General features: G+C 37.0%; 1 protein-coding gene across 5 annotated transcripts in view; it reads right to left on the minus strand.

Moving 5' to 3' along the window:
• LOC117402299 (collagen alpha-1(XII) chain-like) overlaps nucleotides 1-18,990 on the minus strand; it is a 100,483-nt gene extending 81,493 nt beyond the window's left edge. For 2 of the 5 annotated variants that reach the window (XM_034003298.3, XM_059023516.1), the window contains exons 1-10: nucleotides 18,791-18,989; nucleotides 16,918-17,025; nucleotides 11,428-11,544; nucleotides 10,799-10,942; nucleotides 9,942-10,007; nucleotides 6,844-7,107; nucleotides 6,105-6,269; nucleotides 5,450-5,623; nucleotides 3,291-3,581; nucleotides 2,581-3,183 (exon numbers count right to left, since the gene is read on the minus strand). In XM_034003298.3, the coding sequence (XP_033859189.3) occupies nucleotides 2,581-3,183; nucleotides 3,291-3,581; nucleotides 5,450-5,623; nucleotides 6,105-6,269; nucleotides 6,844-7,107; nucleotides 9,942-10,007; nucleotides 10,799-10,942; nucleotides 11,428-11,544; nucleotides 16,918-16,990 (1,897 nt within the window). In that variant the 5' untranslated portion in view covers nucleotides 16,991-17,025; nucleotides 18,791-18,989. Of the gene's footprint in view, nucleotides 1-2,580; nucleotides 3,184-3,290; nucleotides 3,582-5,449; nucleotides 5,624-6,104; nucleotides 6,270-6,843; nucleotides 7,108-9,941; nucleotides 10,008-10,798; nucleotides 10,943-11,427; nucleotides 11,545-16,917; nucleotides 17,026-18,790 lie in introns of all 5 variants that reach the window. The other 3 variants (XM_059023517.1, XM_059023518.1, XM_034003301.3) reach the window with 3 other exon arrangements.
• Between the last annotated feature and the right edge of the window lie 6,751 nt (nucleotides 18,991-25,741).

The following is a 25,741-nucleotide window of genomic DNA, read 5'->3' on the forward strand; positions in this document are numbered from 1 at the left end:
GACATTTGCCAGCCTTGGCTGTGAAGCTATCCTTTCACATCATATTTTACACTACATTATTTGTCCTTTGGCCTCGCCTTTTGAGGTACCCCTGCCCATAAATTGGAGAGGCTGGCCGTAGGGAAGCCATAGGCAGGCGGCAGGATAGAGCTGCCCTTGCCTGTTAGACAAAGCCAAAAAAAGGAGATGGAGGCTGGGGAGGCAAACTCGGGCACACAGCAGGGACGTAATGGATTGAGGTAAGATATAAATCCTTTCCTTGCCAATCAAGGGACAAATAAGAAACTAGTTATTCGATTGACGATTTAGCCTGGCATTGGAAGTGCCTAAAATATGCTTCATATTTACGTGATTTGATCAAAGTTTCCTGTCAGAACCACCACTTTGCTTAATTAATAATAATAATAATAATAATAATAATAATAATAATAATAATAATAATAATAATAATAATCTGTCTTTCTGATTTTAATACATACCCTACAGACAGCAAACTGCCAATTTTACGGACATTAGCCTTATCGAACTATATTTTATGTTTTATGAACTGGGCTAACTATCCACTGAGGCTATGAATGTTGTAACCATTCAATGAACACATTCAACTGTAATGAAGAGTTATGTGAAATTATCCATACAAGTCTTGTTGCTATAGTAATTCCAAACAGTTAACAACAGCAATCTGTGTAAATTGCGCTGGCATTGCACTGGCCTCTGGTTTTCAGTGATAACTAGCATCATGAGAAATGGTTCTTAATATATCTTAGAACAATATAATTGCATGTGTGGTGGCTTCAAAGCGAGCCACGATTAATAAATGAATCGTTTCAGAATCTAAGGTATTATTAATTTGAAAATCCGTTGCTTGTGAAATGTTTCTTTTCATTACATCAATTATAATTTCCATTGTTAAAAGCTGTGCTGTTTTCACAGTGTGCCATTTAACTTTTTAACCACTAAGCTATGAAGCCATTTCCTTCACAAGACTGCTGGGGCTCTGATTTATGTGATAGAATTATTTTTACAGGGTTCTGATTTATTTTCTTATTATACCACTGTGGCGGAGTGTCCCGCCCCTATGTGTATATATATATATATATATATATATATATATATATATATATATATATATATATATATTATTATTATTATTATTTATTTATTTCTTAGCAGACGCCCTTATCCAGGGCGACTTACAATCGTAAGCAAATACATATATATGTGTGTGTATCTGTGCTGTTATTATTTATTATTATTATTGTATTATGATTTTATGTCAGTATGACCAATGAAAAGCCATTATTTGTTATTATTTGTAAAAACCTTGTGAGGATGCGTGACTGATCAGCTACTGATTAATTAACTAGCTGACAGTCATCCTTATTAAACCTGTGCCAAATGTGACCGAGGGATGATATAATAATTGATAGCTAGTTTGTCCCTCGGTCACAACTATAAAAAGATCTGCAGAGTGTGTCTGTCTAGAGAAACTGAAAATACGACTGGTATCCTACAAACCCTACCTGTCTGCTCCCCTTCCTGAAGGGTATTCCTTTTGGGTTCTGTTATAGTGTTTGTTTACTTTGGCCAATGTGCCCTTTTCTTTGAGTATTTTGGCCTGTGTTTATTTTGTTTGTTTAATAAAGAGCTGAGCTGAAACTATACTTTGCAACAGGAGGTGTTATCTTTTGACACATTTCCAGATGGACCGACTCCTAAATGTTTTTGCTACTTCTTTATAGCATCTGACTCCCCTCACTGCAAACTGCTTTTAGACCAGGCTATGCTAATCTTTCAATTTGATTGTATTGCCGATAATACAATGCATTGCAAAGGCAATCCAGACAGTTTACTTTAAAAAGGTTATCTCCAGCCACCCAAAATTCAAACAATACCACATTGAGAGAGGCAGTGCTTTCCCTGCCATGCAACACAATTCTAAAAATATGTTCAAAGTAAAGCTATCACATGCACAAGTGGCCCTCTGCTGGCTCTGTTGATACTGTTGAAGACATGTCTGCCAGGGTTCTGCAGTGTATCTGTTCTTCAGTGTCACAGGGATTTTAGAAGCTTTAATTTTTGACTCACCCACATGATGGCCTTGTGCTATCTGTTATTATTGGGATTTCTGGTAAACAAATTCATTTTTCAAATTAAGTGTTCAAATGTGTGAACCTGTGGTCCAAACTCTACCCGCCAGAGCTGAGGTTCAACATTGGATGTTAAATGTGTTTAAAACTGTTTGGGATACATATTCATCTAACTGTGTGGGTTTTAACATGTGCAGTTCCATCTTCCCCCAAAGTGACTGAGTAAACCTGTCTTACTGGAGAACTGGTCCTTATAGAGGAAGATCAAATTGAGAGGGTATGACAGGGAGGACTTCATCGGGAGATAGAGAGAGGGTGTCTGCTGAATCATTACAGTGTTAAATGCATTCTGCTGCATGTACATTGAGATGTTTTAAATGTTCTTGAAGGCAATAGGTCAAAAGTTCCACATAAATAGAGAAGCCTCTTCAAAGACTTTACCATGAACTAATATGCATTATAAGCCATGATAAAATGATTGACTACTTACATCTCATTTTAATAGCACGGAGTTCTTGCTCAATTCTCAAGCATATTTGCTGGGTGAGCTCAGTTGAGATCCGTTGGAAAGCATCAAAGTCTTCTACGGTGTAAACATGGGTCTCAGCAGGGGAGTTGGCTATGGCTTCCAGTTCAGTGCGGACAGCGTCTTTGACACCAACAGCAAAGATTTCCACATCTGAGGTCCGTAGCTTAGTAGCAGGATCTTTGAAAGCATCTGACGATTTACCATCTGTGATGAGAATCATAACTCTTGGAACATTTAGCCGGGCTCCTTTGCTGGGGACAAATATTTTTTCTCTCACATAGGTCATTGCTTTCCCTGTGTTTGTAGAGCCTCCTCTGTAGGGGAAACTGCGTACAGCCTTCAGCACATCATCAAGATTGTTGTGTGTGTTCAGAGCAAACTCGGTGTAAGGATCCCTGCTATACTGAACAAGGCTTATCTGTATCTTCCTGTGTCCAATGTGAAAGGATTTCACCAAAACTTCCAGGAAGCCTCTCACTTTAGCAAAATTAGATAGACCAATACTGTAGGAGCCATCAACCAAAAGGACAACATCAGCTTGTACATCGACTCCAAGTGAGCACTCTGGAGGAGGCAGAACATTAGCATTAGGCGTGCTTATCAAAATAAATACTCCTGCTACTATATTCACTGATCTGTTTACTGGCAGTGTTATCTAGTTAAATACTTACCCAAGGACACTTTGACAGGCTGGGTTGTCTCCATCACCACTAGAGGTTCACTTGGTGTCAGGCCTTTCAAAGCAAACAAGTTGATCTGGTACTCAGTTTCCGGAGACAGATCCCTGGCGTTAATGAATGTGACATTAGGACCCACATACAGCTCCTGTCGTGTGCTGCCAGCTAACATTGGAATGAGCTGCAGCTTGTATCCTGTTATCTGCCCTGAAGATGCTTCCCATGTGACCCTCATGGATTTGGATGAGATTTCGGTAACTTGTAGGTTTGATGGTGGTTCTACGTCTATGAAAACAAACAAAGTTGATAAAGTTAAAATGTTGCATAAAACATTCATTGCAGTATGTATGTGTATATATATTAGTGATGAGTGATTAATCGAAAATACGGTTAATTTCTGATTATTAAATTAAATTAAACACCGAAACCGACTTCGAACGATTAATAAACTGCACAATTTCGATTGATTATTATACTATAAAACTTCACGTTTTCTTTATGGTCACTCATCATAAAAGTTACTTCCGTATCTCAGCCACTTTATATTCCAGTGGTTCACGTCAAGGAACCACTGAAGCTGCTTTCACTCTGGGATCTGTTGTCAAGGGAACCTCGAGGACAGCCCTCCTGTAAAGCTCCCATAATGCATACAAAACAATGTAACAAACAAAAACATACAGGGAGCGTAGCCTATCAGAACTCTTCGTTATAAATACTTGTCAGAGAAAGATGGTGAGCGAGTGTTTAAATACTGTAAGTTCATAAATACAAACTATTTGCATTTGCTTTACACATTTATCAATCACCTTATTAATGACATTTCGTTCCGCAAGAGAAAAGCGGCGGATGTTAAATTATATAAATATAGGATCAGTCCATATCAGATCAATCACACTCAAAACCAAAGCAAAGGGTCATGAATGTTGATATAGATATGTATTTATAACTGAGCTACCCAAAGTTGTATTGTTTTACTGGGACTTTCACTAGTATGTATCTGGTATTGTTGACTCGTTTTCTCTTTTAATATCATTAAATTAAACGTAATGCAACAAAGAATGGAAACCTGAAACAAAAGATTATAAAAATAATTGTAATTATTAATTACTTTAATTAATTATTATTTTTTATAATATTTTGTTTCAGGTTGCTATTCTTTCTTGTATTACGTTATATTTAATGAGTTAATAAACTTCCAGCCATTTATTATTATTATTATTATTATTATTATTATTATTATTATTATTATTATTATTATTATTATTATTATTATTTTCTCTTCTGCAGCATTATCAACCCTAGAGAGTTAGGGATTCAAAAGAGCTCAAGAGAAGATTTCAGGCAGTTGAGAGCATGAGAGTGCTTTGTCAGATTGTGTGTGCTTTTCTTCTTTATTTAAAATGGTTTCTGTGAAGTGGTATTGTTTATATATTGGTTATGCTGCTTTAGTAGTGACTTCAATATAATGCATACTGTATGTTTTGTAGGTTTGAAAGTGCTGTTGAAAAAAGTTATTTAAGTTTTATTGTAGTTTTTAATTAGAAATAAAGAAAAATATTTAATCAGGAACCTTTGTGTGACTTTTTTCCCCTAAGAATGATGAGAGAGAGAGAGAGAGAGAGAGAGAGAGAGAGAGAGAGAGAGAGATGGCCACTTTTGTAAGACATGTAAAGCTTAGAAGACAATAAACAAGACTACATATGTATTTAAGGTATATGTATTTTAGATATACAGTAGGCTATTCAACATACACTGAGATGCAGCCATGAGGTGCCTATTCCAAATAATTTTTTTAAGAGGTGGTTAAGAATGTCTTGCACCAATTGTTTAATATTTTTATACCAAATGAAAAAGTCCTCACTTTAAAAATAAGTTGGGATCCTTGCATATAAATTTGTTAAACAGACAGTACAGGGAAAAAATAACACTATCCCAGAGAGGCCATGATACAATAGATCATAATGTTACATTTTTCCATTCGATGTCAGAATTTCATACGTCGTCAATACAGCTGCAATGTGCATTATCTCAAAAAAGTACTTTCTTTTTTTCTTATAATATCTTCACAAGCACGGTGCATTTGCCATATGTTAGGTTATCACCAAGACAAACGCTAGCTCACAAAACCAAATTTAAAGTAAAAGCAGCCTTACCTTCTTCACCACTCACAAGTTCATTGAGCTGCTCATCAACGCCAGCACACACTTGGGAAATGAGTTCATGCTGTACGTCTTTAATCAGGTTGAAGTCAGCTACATTAAACACGTGCTTGTTAAAGGGACTGGAGGCCATTTGTCTCATTTCATCTACATCTGCTCCTTTGATTCCTACATTGGGTTACATAAACAAATCGCATATAAGATGCACATCGCAGCACAAATTAGGATCCCATGCCAACTAGGAGAGCTTGGGGAAGCCTGTCAGTTTATTGTGTAAGTGAGCTGTTATAAAGTAATGACACTGGAACTGACCCTGCAGATGCGTAGGAGAATATTTCTAGAGCATTTTGAAATAAACTGTATAATGAAACCAGTTACACTGTTCTTCAAAGATTTAATGCTGTGTTTTTACTTTTTTTTGTTTTTTGGCTAAATCACTATAAACAGGAACATTTCTATATGCTATATGTATATGTATTAATAAAAAATATTCATATTGGATTGCAAACAACTATTTGAATGTTCTCAAAATAAAGGTGTTCACAAATCTTTTGAGTGGAACAAACTGGATTCAATAAATAATTTAACAAACAGACAAAATCTGAACCTCATCTGTTTTTGTTGTTTTGTTATGCAGCTCAACACCAACCTAAAACAAAAATCTCTACACCGATATTCCGAAGCTTCTTTGCATAATCCTCCACAGGGTCCTGTGATTTCCCATCGGTGATGATCATTGCCACTTTGGGAAATCCTTTCCTGGCTCCAGATGCCTCAGTAAATGTGTTTTTAATTAAGTAATCCATGGCGTCACCTAGATTAAACAAAATAATAAGAAACAAAATAAGAGGTAACAAGCTTTGCATATATATATATATATATATATATATATATATATATATATAAACAAGACATGGTCAGTTAGGTTTGTCAGCTGTCTTGGCAAGGCCTCAGGAAAGTTGATAAAACAGGAGGCCATTCATAGAGAATTTACCCCAGAGCTGCGTTAGCAGTAGGATTAAACATCTTATAAGCTCTTAAATAAACTTCAATAGTTCAATTTCTTTTAAGGGTAAATGTATCTGAATTTCATGCAATACTAAATTATAGTTTCATTACTTTTTAATTAGGATAATTTGAAGGCTGCACATTCAAATACAAACTTTGTAATATTCATCAGGTTTTCATTTGTAAATAACATTCAGAACCGATAAAAAAAGTTATAAAATAGTTGCTATTAAGTTTGATAAAAGAAGAGAAATGTATTTATGCTGTATATCTATATGTATATATGCTGTATATCTATATATATATATATGCTGTATATCTATATGTATATATGCTGTATATCTATATGTATATTTTCTATAGCTTACATGAAACCTTACCTGTCATTGTGTTTCCTCCTTTATAAGGCAGGGTGTTGATTGCTTTGAGCAGTTCACCTTTTTTAAAATATCGGTTTAAGTTAAATTCGGTCCTGGTATCCGTGCTGTACTGCACAATGCCAACTCTGGTTTTATCCTCCCCAATGTCAAAAGCAGATGTGATCGCAGCAATTATGTTTCTTATGTATTTGAAGTTCTCTCTTCCAACACTCCATGAGCCATCGACAAGAAAAACTAAATCTGCCAGCGCACTTAATGAGCATTCTAAGAAAGGAGAAGAAAAAATATATAAATATATAAAGGCTCCCTTGAGAAAGATATGTACAACATATCAAAACATTGGGCAGCTGGCTCTTTGAAAAAACGAAAAATGCACAATTTTCTCTGAAATAACTTGAAACTGACAAAAGTAATTGGCATCCACCATTGTTTATTCCATATTTAATAGAAATCAGACTTTGCTTTTGATTTTTTATTCAACATAATATTGTAAATAAGAAAACAAATGAAAATGGCATGGACAAAAATGATGGGACCGCTAACCTAATATTTTGTTGCACAACCTTTAGAGGCAATCACTGCAATCAAATGTTTTCTGTAGCTCTCAATGAGACTTCTGCACCTGTTAACAGGTAGTTTGGCCCACTCTTCCTGAGCAAACTGCTCCAGCTGTCTCAGGTTTGATGGGTGCCTTCTCCAGACTGCAAGTTTCAGCTCTTTCCATAGATGTTTGATAGGATTCAGATCAGGACTCATAGAAGGCCACTTCAGAATAGTCCAATGTTTTGTTCTTATCCATTCTTGGGTGCTTTTAGCTGTGTGTTTTGGGTCATTATCCTGTTGGAGGACCCATGACCTGCGACTGAGACAGAGCTTTCTGACACTGGACAGTACGTTTCGCTCCAGAATGCCTTGATAGTCTTGAGATTTCATTGTGCCCTGCACAGATTCAAGGCACCCTGTGCCAGGCGCAGCAAAGCAGCCCCAAAACATGACTGAGCCTCCTCCATGTTTCACTGTAGGTATGGTGTTCTTTTCTTTGAAAGCTTCATTTTTTCGTCTGTGAACATAGAGCTGATGTGACTTGCCAAAAAGCTCCAGTTTTGACTCATCTGTCCAAAGAACATTCTCCCAGAAGGATTGTGGCTTGTCAATATGCATTTTAGCAAATTCCAGTCTGGCTTTTTTATGTTTTTCTTTCAAAAGTGGAGTCCTCCTGGGTCTTCTTCCATGGAGCCCACTTTCGCTCAAAAAGCGACGGATGGTGCGATCAGAAACTGACGTACCTTCACCTTGGAGCTTGTATCTCTTTGGCAGTTATCCTTGGTTCTTTTTCTACCATTCGCACTATCCTTCTGTTCAATCTGTGGTCAATTTTCCTCTTGCGGCCGCGCCCAGGGAGGTTGGCTACAGTTCCATGGACCTTAAACTTCTTAATAATATTTGCAACTGTTGTCACAGGAACATCAAGCTGCTTGGAGATGGTCTTGTAGCCTTTACCTTTACCATGCTTGTCTATTATTTTCTTTCTGAGCTCCTCAGACAACTCTCTCCTTTGCTTTCTCTGGTCCATGTTCAGTGTGGTGCACACAATGATACCAAACAGCACAGTGACTACTTTTCTCCATTTAAATAGGCTCAATGACTGATTACAAGATTGGAGACATGTGTGATACTAATTAAAGAAACTAATTAGTTTGAAATATCACTATAATCCAATTCTTTATTATCTTTTCTAAGGGGTACCAACAAATGTGTCCAGGCCATTTTAGAATATCTTTGTAGAATAAGCAATAATTTGTCTCTTTTCACAGCTTCTTTGCTTTATTCTATGACATACCAAAGGCATGCAAGTATACATGATAAAATAGCTTTTAATTTCATCACTTTTCAGGAGGAATGAAGCATTATTTCAATGAGCTGTAAGGGTACCAACAAATTTGAGCACGTCTGTATATATATATTAAATCCAGTTTTATACCATAATAACAAAATACAAACACATTTTTTTGTGAGTGTGCTTGGACCACTGCTGGCATAACAAAACCATCACAGATGCCCTAATATCCACTGGCAGTCTTTGCTAAAAAAAAAAAAAAAATGTGCATTGGATTTGAATATAGAATGCGGGCTCCATATTGTACTGTACCTTACCCATTAAAGATTGTTCATACTAAAGTCTTGCTGAACCTGTTTGTACCTGGGGCTGAGTACCATGTTTATTGGTTCTGTGGTGGTAGTGGAATCCCCCTGTAACAGGGCAAGGAGCCCTGTACATGGATTTTATTTATTTTTAGAATGGGGTTTCCCCCTCCGCCACTGTGTTATTTTGTATTTGTTTTGTATTTATTTGTTTTATTTATTATTATATTTATATGAATGCGAAGCGCCGCAGGTTTTGTTATTGTTTTGTTATTTATAAATGTGACGGCGTGTATTTTGTTATTTTGTTTAGTAGCGTGGATGAGAAAAAACAAAAAAAGTTTTATGTCTACAGACTTTTATGGATATTTAAACCGTATACCCTTGGATTTTTTTTTTAAATGTAATGATTTAATAGCGATAATTTGGATGATTCACGTAAACTTTTTGGGTCCTGTCTTAAATTTGAAGTAACTCGAGTTCCAAAGCATCAAACAATACAACATGTCAACTGTATTTTTTTTTCTATCAGTTCCACTGTGTTTGGACGTTAGAGCTGAAAACTTGAGACAACATAGCCAATGACTCACATTGTGACCATGCTTACTGTAAGCCATTTGATTTCAATATGACCCAACCCCATCCAGATGTAATACTGGGCACAGCATTACACTGAACTTAGAAAATGTCTTATTGTATGAGCAATTACTTGATGGAACAAGAAATCCTGTACATATTCTATAGCCAGCTCCATACCACGGCTGCAAAATTTGATGAAGAGCTACTTAAGGTGAGAACCAATACAGCTAACTTAGACATGAATTCAAATCACTTTAAAAATATGCAGATTTTTGTAAAAACCCAAATGAATCATACAGTAAAACATTTCTTGGACTAAGCGGTGATCTGGTCTTACTAGATAGAAAATAATGAGAAATGGAAAACTTCATACTTACTAACAGCAACCTGCGTCTCGGGTTTCCTCACTCGTGGTCCTCTAGGTGGTGCACTGCTTGACTGAACTAGAACGTGAACGTGGCGTGTATTAGAGTGAGGCGTACATGAAGGGAGGGAGCTTAGGTTTCATCAGGCTAATATTTTCCATATCCCAGCTCTTATAATAACTGGAAGATGGAACTTCAGGGGTTACCTTCCTGAGGAAACTATGAATTATCTTTCTACAACTACTGACATGAAACCAAGTTAGGTAACAATAATTCACTCTCTTTTCATGAAGCGTGATGAATGCATATTAGGATCGGTCTACTGAAGAACTGTTAGAAACAAAGTAATACCACATAACTTGTCAGCATACATATTACCTTGAAGCCAAGCTAACTAAAGTTGGGTCTAGTTTGTACAGCGGTTATGCAGTAAATTGAGTATCACTAGACCCCACACCCTGTCTACACATGGCATCTACCGCAGGATACTGGCCACTTTATTTAGAACCTGAGTGTCTAAGACATAAGGTTTATAATGTAAACTAGAACCTTTTTCTCAGTTAACCCAAATGGGTTAAATAAAGAATTGATTGATTTATTGATCTAGAAAGTTAAAATATAGGCCTGCATGATAACATTCTAGTTCAAGTTGGGCTCAGAATTAATCTAAAATGAATTCTGATTTGTAATGTCTGTACAATATCTTAATCACAACTTTGGTCACTCAAAGACAATTTGTTGTTATATGGAATATACATAAAAGCATAGGATGATAATATTGGCATATACATTTAAAAGTGCTTAATGTGTTCAAATTTCACAAACAAATATGTTAAACATGTACATATTGAAAACAAAAAAATACTTACTTGTGAGTTGGCCAAAGATTGGTAAACTTTCTTCCTTTTCATCATATGAATTTATGGTTACTACATACTCTACATCAGGAATTAAATCTCTAATTAATGTCTTTGTGGCAGTAGCTGGGAGATTTATATCTTTAGCAGGACCATCTGCAATGCAATGAACAGAATGATTTTAGAAATCTTAAAAACTATTCTTTACTGTAGAGATCACTATATTAAGGGATAGTTAACCATATAGGGGAGTCTCCATTAAAGAAGCATTTGTCTGTCCCACTTTGTATATTTTAGTATTCATGAACAACTAATTAATGAGTTAGGGTTGAACTTTGCATAAAGCTACAAATAAAACAAATATAGAGTAACATTTTTAAGACATTGACTGAAATACCATCGCCTACATTCTTCTGCTGAAAAGATGAATAATAAGAATATAAGCTGGGTCATGGAGAGTACTGTATGTACCGCAAGTTCAAAAGAAGAGCCCAAGAAAGCATAACATAAAAGCTACATGTTAGGAGTTGGATGAGCAGCCACAGAATACAGAATATCTGCTATTAGGCCATACTCGTAAATTACCTTGAAACTGAATTTTGTTTTAAAAAAGTTTAGTTCCAAACTAAAACCCTGCTTACCTGTAGTAGGAACCACTGTCACTTTGTATCCTTGTATTCTACTGAATGACCGTCTCCATGACATTTGTACCATGTTTTCATTCATAATTTTAAATTTCAAGTCTGAAGGTGGATCAACTGCAAGTAAAAAATGAATGGGCATTACTTTTAAAATGATCACAGCCTAAAAATAATGAATGTTAATTAATGATGTAAATTTAAGCAAAGCTTTAACATCTTTTTTGCATAAATTTGTTTCCAACAAATAAATACTTCTGGGTTGAAGTTCATTGTTGGAGAGAGAATGAGTAACAACATACAAGTGACAAAAGTAACAAAACATCACAGATTTGAAGAGCCATTTAGGGAAAAAAATGACACTCGCTTGAATTGCTTAAACCATGTGTGTATGGCCAGCAAATCAAGCACATAAAACCAAGAAAACACAGGGAGGTACACATGGTCTCAAAGACAATTTCATACATGCCAGGTGCAACCATCATAAAGCATGCTAAACCAGCCTAAACGGGTTGCTTACACATAATGAAACAGAATTCAAACAGTCAATAACAAGTCTTCATTCTTCATTCACCGATTATACAATGGAGTCGTATACTCTGACACATACTCTACTATTGCTGGGTGATATTAACACACACACACACACACACTTGTAGCTGTTTTCAAGTACATGTTCTCTTAATATATGTTAGACAAAACACATATCAAAAGACAGAAATCCATTGCAAACCTCTTAAAAGAATACACAACAGGTGGTGCATGTGTGTACTCTTTTCTTAAACACTGGTGGTATGACTATAGCGATGAGAATTGTTTCACACAATAACAGGAAGAAAGACACAGTTGAAATACACACACATAGCGAACTTACAAAAACAACTTATCAAGGGGTGTTTGACAAAACTCTCTGTTCACACTGAACTTGTATCACAACATCATGCACATATACAAGGAAAAGCTGCTTGAAACAACTTTCCACACTGGACAAAAGGTCCCATGTACAAGAGGGACCCCACAGAGCTTATAAACATATTTTAAAATGATATTCTCTTTGAAGCCGTCCTCATGCTCAGGCATGCTTTATTTTATAGCCTCTTTCCCATTGCTTGTGAACGAGGTTACTGGAGTCACTTTAGCTATTCATTCCCTGATGTTTTGGATTTGAAATGGTTTACCAAACATCTGTCAAAGAATTCTGAAGACTTATGACTGTGAGGTAAAGCAATGCTAATTAGATGCAATAGCTGCTTTCTTTCTTTCTAACTCACTGAGATTAAAGTACAATTTTCAGTTAGTTCTTGGAACTAATTATTTTTAAGTTGTACATTTTAACTTGACAATGTAGTTTGTTTTTAGTTTTGACAAATCGATTTTTCATAAATGTACAAACACACCCCCTCATACATACGGACATACACAAATACATACAGATGTAATTAATAGGCCTTATAAAGCGAGACCACCTTAAAAAGACAAGGCAGTACAGTATCTTGACATTCATATCAAGCTCTATTAACTAAGGGAATAAGGCTTTATAATCATTGTTACAATGTACATATCATGCAGCAGTTAGTACAATTAAATGTTCTAATACCCATGCAAGTGCTCGACTATTGTGTTTTACTTCCACATATGAACATATTCTCAGTAGTACAATGGCTGACATAGTGTAATGCATGCAAGGCAGTTAGAAATGTGTTGGATGCAAGAATATCATTCTAAAATACTGTTGAGAAGCCACAGCTCAGGACAAATTTAATGCAAAGGCAGACACAAGTGACCTGAGCAAAGCTTTATTGGTACATGGAAAAGTAGGACCACCAACCTTGGAGATAAACGCAAGAGAGCCAGCAGTGTCCTGGGCTGACTGCTGGAATGTCAGCAGCAGCCCAGCTCGTTCACTTCCTGTATCCAAACGAGCCGTTTCCAACCAAACTGTCAGACTGACTGTGGGGAAAGTCTTGAAACTTCAAAGAAGTTCAACAAACCGTTACAAATTGAGACCTGGCGCTGTAGACTTGGTTCGTAAAATGGATATCCAAGAAAATTGCCTCTGAAAACGAGGCAGAAGTGCTTGAAATCTTCAAAGTGCTCAGGCAGACTGTTGATATTTTGCTTTAGCGCTTGCTCGGGTTCACACATCCCAATTAGCTTGGACTATTAGCGAGTCCAGGATTAGTGCTGATCAGGTCTGTGAAACCTGATGTGCTGATGAAAAATATGCACACCAGCAACCGTGATGCATGTCAAAATTATTAGGAAAGTATATATTTATTTTCAAGATGTAATTATTTTTTTGTAATGATATCATATTTCAAAAGTTTCACTTTTCAACTTTTCAGAAGTACTGTGTGTAATTACCCATAGTAATCTGGTACAAATTAAAATAACATGCAAGTAAGCAAGCAAAAAAAAAGGGCTGGAGGCTGGATGCAACATATTGTAAAAATGTTTCCTCTTTAAAAAAGTGTATCTTTAAAATGTATCGTTTACAACTGCACAAAATGCTATAAATGTGAGATGTTGGCAGTCACTCTGAATGGTGCGGAGTGCTAATGCTCTAGTGTTGACAGTTTATATCTTGTGTTTAGGTGGTCTGAGCTGACCTAAGGCAGCGTTTTTAATATTGTAAATGACTTTCTCCTTCGTTACGGTATCTATCAAAACGAATAGAACTTAATATTTGACAAATAGCACATTATAAACATGAATAGTGTTTTATATACTTTGCAAACTGCTGTTCTAGAATCCAGACTTAAAGTGACCACCCATACATTGACATCCACGACTGTTTGACAACGTTCTGAACCAGCAAAGCAGAACAGTAGTCTGTAACTTCTGTTCCAAACAGTTGAGACCGGACCGTGTTCAGATCGGTGATTGAGTGGAAATGAGTTCCTTTTACAAAAAAAAAAATAGAACAAAACAGCTGTGTAAAATATTTCAAGGCCTATTAACCAGTCTTTCTTCTGTAACTTTAAAACTCGCAATTAAGTTAATTAAAGACTGGTATAAACCTGAAAATGTGCTACATAGTTTTGTAAAAGTAGACGCTTTTAAAATATGGACCTTATTTTGTTTTTTTCTTATACATTTTAGCCTAGAATGGAGAATTTCAGTTTCTATGCCTGGTATGATTATGCATTTTATTATGATTGAGCCGTTCAGATTATAAATCAGTATGGGTATTCAAAATTCTACTGTCCATTGATTTACAAGACAATACACCACATAGCACATGAATATCAAATTGGGTTTAAACTTTTTTTTTTTTTTTTTTTAATTCAGACTTTCCCAAAATGTTATATTTATCTATATGTATATGATGTTATATTTGTATTTAACAAGTGACAAACTAAAAGAGGGTTGTCATCACTTGTAGCTACTGTTATTATCCTTAGAGAACTTTTTTATTCTAACACTTATTTGATCACCATCTTAAGAGCTTCCAAATATGCCCGACTTTTGCTGAAATTTCGTTTTTTTTTTCTTTTTTTTTTTCCTCTTCAAAACGCAACACAAAAGTTTAGCTTCAAAATCTGATAATCGATGCGAGAAGCACTCTGGCATTAAAATGCTAGCCTCTTAATTCACTGGTCGAAAAACAACTCGTTATAAAATACAGTAGTTTATTAAACTGGATTGTGTTCATAAGCCTGAATTTGGCAGATGTTTGAATACATTAGAAAGAAAATGATTCTCACTCAGCAAATATATATATATATATATATATATATATATATATATATATATATATATATATATATATATATATATAATTCATGGTGAACGCCAAAGCAACTAAAACAAGCCGACAAAAACTGTTTATCTAAAACTGATATTATGCAGCATACTTGAACCCGTCCAGCTGTTTGCAGAGAAAAACGTTTCTCCAAAATAATAAAAGAAACCAGGAAGTTTTTTGTTTTTGTTTTTCGTATTTCTACACCAGGGGTTGTTTATAGTTACGAATTGAAAGGTTATTAAACACGTGTTTCGTTGTTTTGTTTATAAGCAATAAACGGCTTTCAACAACTTTTTAAACACCACTAAACATATTTTTTTCTTGGCCAAAACAAAAGACAGTCTCAGAAGGTATTATTGAAACCTGTTAAGGTCTTTTCAGAGGTAATGGTAAGTGTTCTGCATTCTCAATTGACTTGAAAATCCTTTCATCTTGAAAAAGATATTTCTTCCTCCCTAGCCTATTTCTCTGTCTGTCTGCTTAAATCCCAGAACTAATTTTGTAAAGGCAAGGCCGTATATAACAAAGGTTTTCTCCCCCTTAAATTATAAAAGTTTTGATAACGAAATTAAAAGTTCGTTCTTTGAATTAAACTACATTCCGGTGATATTTACAAATACAATCTAAATATATCCTAATGTTAACTTTACAGTGCTCAATTTGAGTACACTGTACATGTATCACATACCAAACACACAATGCAATAGTTTATACATCCCATCAAACAACAGCTACCAGTAGCTCTGGTAGGTTTAATATAAGTAGGTTACTAATGTCATATTGTCAATTACCGGTTCTAGACCAGCTACTGTCTGAATTACGCTATTTGTTCAATTGTAACATGTGCATATGCGTGTTGATGTTATACTTTTCATGTGTATGTACATACAATTAAAAAAACATAAAAATGTGGACTGGTTTGCCAAATAAATAAATACATAGACAAATAAATAAATAAATGAAGACTCAATTCTTAAACATGTGTCGGACAAATCAAATTAGCTTTTCACGCTAACGAGAACGTTTGAACAAGTGGTGCAAAATGCTTCTTTCTAGGAATGGTTCATTAGCACTGCACCACAAATATCGCTGTCGGTGTTACGTTATGGTCTCGTTTGCAGGTACGTACCTTAACCTGTTGCTTGGAAAGAACGTAGCCTACCACGCAAACTGCGTTCCAGCTTCAGAAATCCTGTGGGTTAAGTCGCACTTTCCTCCAGAATCCCAGGTTATACAACACTGTATAGATTGATGCACTGGGTTGTACCAGAAAATGATTGAACCATTCAGACGCTGTGATGTTTGAGCACCGACCCGCGTCTAATGTGTGCGGACACGCGCTGTATCTATGTCGCGCGAGTTTGAGTGCATATCAAACAATACACATACATTTTTTTTCTGACAACTTTATTATAATTATACATTACTATTTGTCACAGATATTATAAAACGTGTTGGTTAGGTTACCAAGTTGTATTGTCCTCCTGGACAATATCCAACTATATATATATTCTCTATTACCTGCACTAAGCACGTTCTGTATAAATTAATACAATCGTAAAGAAAAAGAAAAACAAGAATAAAGACCTGAAAAAGGAAACGAATAAAATCCAAGGAACAGGGGAAGAAAAAGCAATACAGCAGTGCACAAACACGTATTTAAAAAAGCAACAATTCGAGAAGAAACAATGCTGAAATCTGCACCATCTTCATTAAAAGTAACAAGAAAAAATGAGATTGTTTACCTTGGGCCTCAACGGAGGTAAATAACAGAGCAGCGAGGACAGCAGCAGCTGCCACTGACAGCCTCATCTTCATTGTCACCTGTCAGGCTCAGGGAAACATGAAGGGATCTGCAACGAGGACACGCATTCGTCAGGGACTCGACTGCAGAACTAATTTACCGGAGAGTAGTTAAACAGATACTATAATGTATCACCTTACTGACCAATAGAAAACACTTATTCATTGAACATATTCGGGTTTTTTCTTTCTTTTTTTTATTTAATGTAAACCTTATTACGTAAATTGATGAAGACTTTGTTTTGACAAAATAGACTAAAAAAACAGTTTTAGTTTGTGTTCTTTAACTAATAATAATAATAATAATAACAATAATAATAATAATCTTACCCGATATTGAATATCCTATACATTTGATAAATAGAAATCAGATTACATGTAGAAATCAAATACAAGAAAATTATTTGCACAAGTAAAAGAGTGGAATAATAAAGCTTTGTGAAGCCTATGCCTTTCGGGCTATAAAGAACTGGCCTGGATTTGCCAGATGTATCATCGCCTCTATATCCATTCGATTCGCCTGGAAAATAAAACTTGGCTGATAAATGTCTTTCTAATAAACCAGCATAGGTACATTTCCATGAACTCATTTGTATGACCGTCTCCAACATCTGCATTGCAAAAGCGTGACATCATATTATCCAATCCAAGCACCTTGTCTTTTGAAACATAATTCCGCGGTGCCTTTAAGACTGCTCCACCATAGAGCTCCCTTTACAGTAGAATTTACACAGGCTGGTGTAACTGTTCTTTACTTATTTACAAATAATTAATGATTTATTTGGAAAGCCACAAAGCAATACAAAATATACCATCCTTTATTTCGATCCGAAATCACGGATATGTTTTGTTATTTACAGTTTTACAGACAGTGTAAAATGTGACTTTTATTTTTAAGATGGATATTATCAGAATAAACTTTGAATGTTGGACGATGATACATGTCATTTTAGTGGGAGCCTGTGTCACTCCTAACGTCAGAACTAAAACAAACACACTTTACATACGAGTTTAATGATGTTTTGCCGTTATAGGTACCTTGTCCGTTACTGTATTTTACCATTAGTTTTATTTATTTAAGAAAAACGCATCGCGATAAAATTAAAGACTAACATTTAAAGTTTAATATTTGGGAAATTAAAATGAAGACTAGATTATATTTTAATATGCAATGTAACAAAATCAACGGGTAACGCGTTTAAGTAACGGAATATAACAAATAATATAAGTAACCGCACAGCACTTTAGATCTTTGTAAGAAAAACTTACAAAATTATGAAGAATTGCATGTTAAAAAATGAAAACGACTAACGCATCAGCGACAAGATTCACTTGTAAGTCTCCGCGCCTTCTTTCCTACCCGCGAGCAAAGTCGATTGAATGGCTTAACATTGAGCGCTAGTTCTACACGTCACAAGCAGAGTTTACCTCAAAGCACTCGATATTGAAGGACCGAACCCCTCATAATCACCGCCACTCTTTCTGAAGCTTCACAATGATTCTTCATGCATTGTTTAATTAATTGATTCCTTGACAGCAGTAAGGGAAATAATCACATCGGCATACAATAATCACCCAAGAAGTACATTCTCCTCATTAGTACAGGACTGTTTAGGGGAAACCAAAGTATAAAATACAGCTCGAGCTCTCAACTCATCAATCACTATTTATACATTAACATAAAGAAAAATAAAATAATAATAAAAAAAACTTCTGTTAAATGATAAATATACATTAAGTTATGGCTTTTCACCAGTTAGTAGATATTAAAACAAAATACAAATAAAAAGATGCATAACATTTTGAAAGTCAAACCTGGACAAGGTAAAACGCTGTTTGCTGGTGCCCCTGCGCTGTTGGGCTGGAGACAGACCTTGTGTTGTGCGTGCTGGTACTTGCTTGAGCTGACGTTGAGTTGGGAGCTCCTGTTGCAGATGTTCTATCTAGGATCCCTCTTTCTAAGTGGGAAGAATCTGTCCCTAATCTGCTACTTAATAGGGGGCTGTTCCCAACTCTCGGTTTCCTCTCATAAGCTCTTACGAAACTCTAAGGGAGCGTGGAATCCTGCCATGCTATGATATATGCAATATCTAAAAGGGGGGGGGGGGGGGGGGGATAGACTTTTGGAAAATTCTGCATACTTTTCTGCATTCCTTCAGCATGATGGTTTTCCCACTGCTTTGTGCCGTGGATCTTCTGCAAATACCCCAATGACAGAATCTGCATTTGGAAAGCAAACGAAATCGTGTGTTTCGCTGGAAAATATAAACGAGATTTTTTGATCATGCAACAATGGAAAAACTTAAACAATCCCTTAATATTACTGTATTCTTTCATGGACACAATTAAAGCCACAGCACGTTTGCGTGTAATTACCATATTTTCCATGTCAGTGGAGAGGGTTCTAAACCCATTATTCTTGACTCGTGTGTTTAATGACTGTAACACAGAACGTGTTGCAATAGAGCTACTGATTGATTTCATACTTTTGTTTTTAGGGGGACAGTTGTAACATTTTTTACCTTTCTCTCCATTACACACAGACGATTTGAACTAGTTTGACCAGACTTTGATACAAACAGCTAACATCTGTCCTCTCCCCAAAACATAATATCTTTATTGAAAAATATATATGTTTTATATATAAGGCCATTTTTTAAAACGGTTTAATATCCCTAACAGTACATGCCTTTTTGAGCAAGGAGTCGTCACTCTGAGTCACAACTATGACATATGTACATTTTGTTTCCTTCAGTGCAAGCTTTATGTGTCCAAATATAGTTGAGCTAATGTTGTATGGGGTCAATTGTAACACGTGTTACAACTGACCCCAACCCAGGGAGCCATTACTAAACTGCATGTTCCAGCAATAAACAACAAAACTAAGAGCAATCAATTGTGTAAATTATAAGTGCAGAGGTCAGGTGCTAACTACCTTATCATTCCTGATATCACGTGTAGAAAATCCGGAACCTGGTACCCGCCGTGAAAAGGATACCCGGGTCTTTTTTGGGTAATGATTAAAAAAAAGCACATATATTAACGCGCATGATACATATTTAAATACTATAGTACACATACATTTAGCCCCTTCAAATCTGTAGACTTGTGTAACATTTTTTCGCACTGGAAACATAGAAATAATAATAATAATAATAATAATAATAATAATAATAATAATAATAATAATAATAATAATAATAACATCTCAGTTTGAATACGGTTATGTTAAATGCACGTCATGCTGAAGGGTTCTTTGCGACATCTAATGGTCATAATCCAGTGTTGTTGAAATAATGTTGTACTTGTGTTGATTCAGGGCGATGCAAGGGTTCCAATAATGGAGGTTTTATTTGCTTGCTCAATCGGAACACAGCGTAATACAAAACAAAAGAGACCTTTTCGCCGGCTAGATTGCAGACTTAAATCTGCGGCCGACGTCACAGCATGTGCAGAAGAAGCGTGGGCAGCTTTGGTCGATGAACTGCAAAGCAAACGAAACAAATACGGAAAATGAGTTGAGAAATTCTAATTGCAGAAGATGAGAATGCAATCGAAGCTCCCTTCGTCCTCCACTTGCTTCAGAATTTACAGCAAAAAACTATATTAAAAATGGTCATTGCTATAAAGAAATAATCCGAACGTATGTGTTGTGCTGTCTGTCACATGAAGTGATTAGTGCTATTCTAACAGGAAGATCTGGGATTCTAATATCAAGTGTGAGTCATGAAGTCATCTTTGAAGCTCATTTCCAGCACATCAAACAAGAAAGGAACACAGTAATACAAAAAATAATTTTAAAAAAAGAACTGAGCATCTCATTATTTCCACTCACAGACTCTTTCTGCATATATCGCTGTGGGTAATAATAAGCAAGGCTAAGGCAAATTGGATTTGGGCTTTGCTATGTTATTTACAATGGAATATCTATGGGACTATTTAGAAGTTTTCTTTTTAGAAGTCTAATTAAAGCCAAAGTGACCTGACCCTCTTCTTTCTGGTGAATATCCCATTGCATTCTCCTCAAAGGTTCTGCTCCACATTTCCCACAATAAACTATTCATAGTTGATGTAAGGCCTGGTCTATCATGGGAAAGTAAAACATGAAAATGCAATAGTCAGTTGAGAAGTACTGTGCACTGTTTGGGGCAATACCTCTTTCCGTACATTTTCTGAGATTCAGGATATAAAAGAATGTTATAATATGAAATAATTAACCATCTCAAAAGCATTGCTATAAAGTGCTGCCTTAACAAAATAAAAAATAAACAACCCTTTTGTTTGCACTGTTGTATTGGCCTTTGCAAATAAGCAGCTGCCATAGCCAGGGTCTAAGACAGTGAAGGTAATGAGTGCCGAACACTAATTAAACCAATCACAGACAACAACTTACACTTGCTAAGAAATTATATAGCACTAATTAAATGCAGCTGAGAGGACTAGTCTTATTTACATTTAGAATAATTTATACTACATTTCCAACTATGCACAGACCACTGTAAAATAACCCCAGATAAGCTGCATTTTCAAAAATGCAGGAATGGTAAGCATATTGAAGTTATCCAATATTGTTTTATAATAAAACTGTTAATTATAAAACAGTCTTTACTTTTACCTTCATATCTTGCCTGAGCCTAATTGTGGTCCCCTTAATTTTATTTAAAAGTAAATAGAGCTGACAAATGACGTCAATTGTTCACCTTTCCGGATGCATTGAAGAACCTGCGGACTGTTTGGGCGCATTCCGGGAGACAGGCCTGAAACTGCACCAAGGGAAGAGCAATTTATTCCAACAAGAAGCTCATTTCCTCAGGCACGCCGTTGGGGTGAACGGCATTACCACAGACCATGCCAAGGTAGCCACAGTCAGGGACTGGGCGGTCCCAAAGACCACCATGGAGGTGCTTTCTGGGCCTGGCGTCCTACTACAGATGGTTTGTCAAGGACTTTGCCAACATCCTCGGGCCCCTGCAAAGCCTCAATGAAAAGGGGGGCCGGTTCACCTGGACCTCCGACTGAATGGCTGCCTTTGGAGAACTGCGCAAGTCTTTATTCCAGGGTGCATCTTTCAAGGACATTTGCAATGCAGCAGCGTGGGCTACTCCTCATACCTTTACTAGGTTCTACAGACTGAATGTCGTGGATCCTCAGAACCCTGGCTTTGGAACTAGTGTTAAGGGTGGCTTCCGAGTCAGCCCTTACAACACAGACATAGAGGTGAGTTTCTCCCTCAGTGTTTTAACCCTAGCTACTTGTTACTGGGATCCTGAATGGTAACGCATGAGACAGCCTCGGTTTAGCCTTGTAGCATTCTGGTCATGCAGCAATCTTGTGCTTGCGATGGCTTGGGTATACTGACCCATTCGGTAATGGTTACATTTCGTACTCTGGTTCCCTGAAATAGAAATGTAACCATTAACCTTCAAGGTCGCTGCGTCCATGATTGCAGCAGGCTTGAAGTAAAAATGGCGCTAAGATCTGTGAGTGTAGTCCTTTATACCCTTGGGGGCGGGCATGACTGTGTCACACAGGCTCAGCTGAGCAGCTTTGATATATCTTATTCAGGTTTTGGATCTTAAGGAGGTTAATAACCATTCAGTAATTGTTACATTTGTATTTCAGGGAACCAGGGTTATGATAATAGCCTAACATTTTGTACTGCTTGTGGCTGGCAGTGCTTGCATTATTAAACAGCCTTTAAAAGAGCTTGTGTCTGCCTCTCTCCCTTAAGGTAAAGAACCCATAACTGTGCTTATAAGTGCCAGCACCATCACAATATATAAAACTAAAAGCAGTGTGTTGTTTCTCACAATATAGACATAGCAAGTCCTACAGCCATTGTTGTGTCATTATATCAATGCCGTTAGCATATCTAAACCCGCTTAATTCTTATTCATATACTGATATATGTACATATCCATTTGTCCTACCCTTGTATATGCTTCTGTTGAGAACAAAAATGGTCTTATATACCATACATTTCACTTATTTTTAAGTGGCTCTCTACTAAGTGTTACTAATACAACAATTGACTTACATGTGTTCAAAGCACATGGTGGTGTTGTATTCTTGAGTGATGAATGTATGCTTTAAACAGCAGGTTATTAATCATTTAAAAACCACTCATCACTCCTTAGATTCAAGGAATGTACACAAACTAACATGTCAACGCAATCTTTATGATGAAGCTGAGAACACAGACAGCTAGGTATGCAACAGCATATTAAATACAATCACATGCTGGAATACAACTGAAAACCAAGCTGGGGCGAAAGCCTATAGATCAATAACTACTTTGTTATATTAACAATTGCCTTTTGTATAGGAGTCTGAGAATAGAGCTGTGTATGTTTTGTAGGAACCGCCTTTTCGGAATAGACCAGTTTCCAAATAATGCGGTCATCGTATCCCCTAACAACACCCATTTACTGGTAAATACTACCCTCTAGTGGCGAAAAAATCAATGTGCAGTGCTGGCTTGTATTCTGTGGTCATATTGTCCTAGTTACATTTAGACAGTTTTTAACTGTACTTTCAAATCAACACCCCATTACGACTGAATTAAGTAATGTAACCCAAAGATTACTTACTTCATTTATCTATCAATGGCAAAATAATATGAGCAAATGTAAGCATTTCAAGTGATAAACGAATCTAAATCTAAATGTTGTGTCTTACTTTTGTGGAGTTCAACATTATTATTATTTATTTCTTAGCAGACGCCCTTATCCAGGTCGACTTACAATTATTACAAGATATTACATTATTTTTTTTTTTACATACAATTACCCATTTATACAGTTGGGTTTTTACTGGTGCAATCTAGGTAAAGTATCTTGCTCAAGGGTACAGCAGCAGTGTCTCCCACCTGGGACTGAACCCACGATCTTCCGGTCAAGAGTCCATTAGGGGAAACGTCTCACACAGACAGACGCTACATCATAAACAGTAGGGACAGTTTTCTGTATGTTTGTTTTTTGTTTCTGTTCGCAGTAAAACAAATGCTTTCAAGTTTTGCATTAGGCTAAAAGCACGTGTTAAGTACAGTATTGTATGTACTGCAAAAGCACGCTGAGTTTATGGAGTAGTTTGATTACCGTACTGCTTGCTATTGCCTATTAAGTCGTTGTTCCCAAAGAAAGGGATGGGACGGGACAGGGCGTTCTGTGCATAACAAAACCAGAGAGATTATGTAATACTTGGTGCTGTATCTGTGTTGAAAGTTTGCACTAGTGTGATCACCAAATTGCTCTTTATATATATCTTTATATATGTAATACTGGGTGTATACTTTTGTAACAGACTGGTGCACGCTGTGCGGTCACTAGTCGAGCACCGCTACCCCCTCTTTGAGTCTGGGAGTGTGTGTCATATATCTAATACAACCTGTATATGGATGATCCAATTATTCTAATTGTCTGTTTTTGTACATTAGGTATTTTTGGTTGTTGAAACTTTTGTAGAAAGAATGCTGGAATTTGAATCTATGCCTCCATTAGATTATCACTCCACTATAATATCATCTCTTGCTGACCTGGGGATCTCTGGCTCTGCTCTGGCCTGGTTCTCCTCCTACCTCTCCAACCGCACTTACCAGGTAACCTGGCGTGCAGCAACCTCCACACCTCACCCTCTCTTAACTGGAGTCCCCCAAGGGTCAGTCTTGGGTCCTCTCCTGTTCTCTCTCTACACCCGCTCCCTGGGCCCCCTCATCGCATCCTATGGTTTCTCATACCATTTCTATGCTGATGATGCTCAGATTTTCCTCTCCTTCCCCACCTCTGACTCCACCATCTCCTCCCGTATCTCTACCTGTCTGTCTGCTATTTCCTCCTGGATGCACTCGCATCACCTCAAACTCAACCTCTCTAAATCTGACCTTTTCTTTCCCTCCTCCTCCCCCTCCTCTGATCTCTCTCTCTCTGTTCCTCTGGAATCTACCACACTCTCTCCCTCTTCCTCAGCTAAGAACCTTGGAGTCACCCTGGACCCCTGCCTCTCTTATTCCCAGCACATCTCCACTCTGGCACGCACTTGCCGATTCTTCCTGAGCAACATCCGAAGAATCCGACCCTTCCTCACCAACTATGCTACCCAGCTCCTGGTCCAGGCCCTGGTACTCTCCTGCCTAGACTACTGCAACTCCCTCCTGGCTGGCCTCCCTGCGTCCGCCACCCGTCCGCTCCAGCTCATCCAGAACTCTGCTGCCCGCCTAGTGTTCTCTCTGCCTCGCTTCGCCCACGCTACTCCACTACTCCGCTCGCTCCACTGGCTCCCGATCACCGCTCGCATCCAGTTCAAGACTCTTGTACTAGCCTACAGATGCCTTGACCAGTCTGCACCCAGCTACCTCCAGACCCTCATCTCTCCCTACACCCCCACTCGACCTCTCCGCTCCGCCTGCACTAGAAGACTAGCTCTACCACCGCTCCAAAGCCCGCTCCTTCTCCACCCTTGCTCCGCAGTGGTGGAATGACCTTCCTACAGATGTCAGGACTGCCCAGTCCCTGACCACATTCCGGCGCCTCCTTAAGACTCACCTCTTCAAAGAGCACCTGTAGAACTCCTCTGTTTGTATCCTGGGACACTATCACCCTTCATGTAAATGTGCTTTATTTTGCTCTTATCAGCCCCTATTTTACTGCATTTAATCCTGTACTTCAGAATACTGTAATCTGCCAAGTGTTTAACCTGTAGTACTTTGTATTTAATCACATCCTGATGTAACTATCACTATTTAATCATATCCTGATGTAACTATCACTA

The sequence above is a fragment of the Acipenser ruthenus genome, chromosome 5 (genome assembly GCF_902713425.1).
Source record: "Acipenser ruthenus chromosome 5, fAciRut3.2 maternal haplotype, whole genome shotgun sequence".
NCBI classification, from domain to species: domain Eukaryota; kingdom Metazoa; phylum Chordata; class Actinopteri; order Acipenseriformes; family Acipenseridae; genus Acipenser; species Acipenser ruthenus.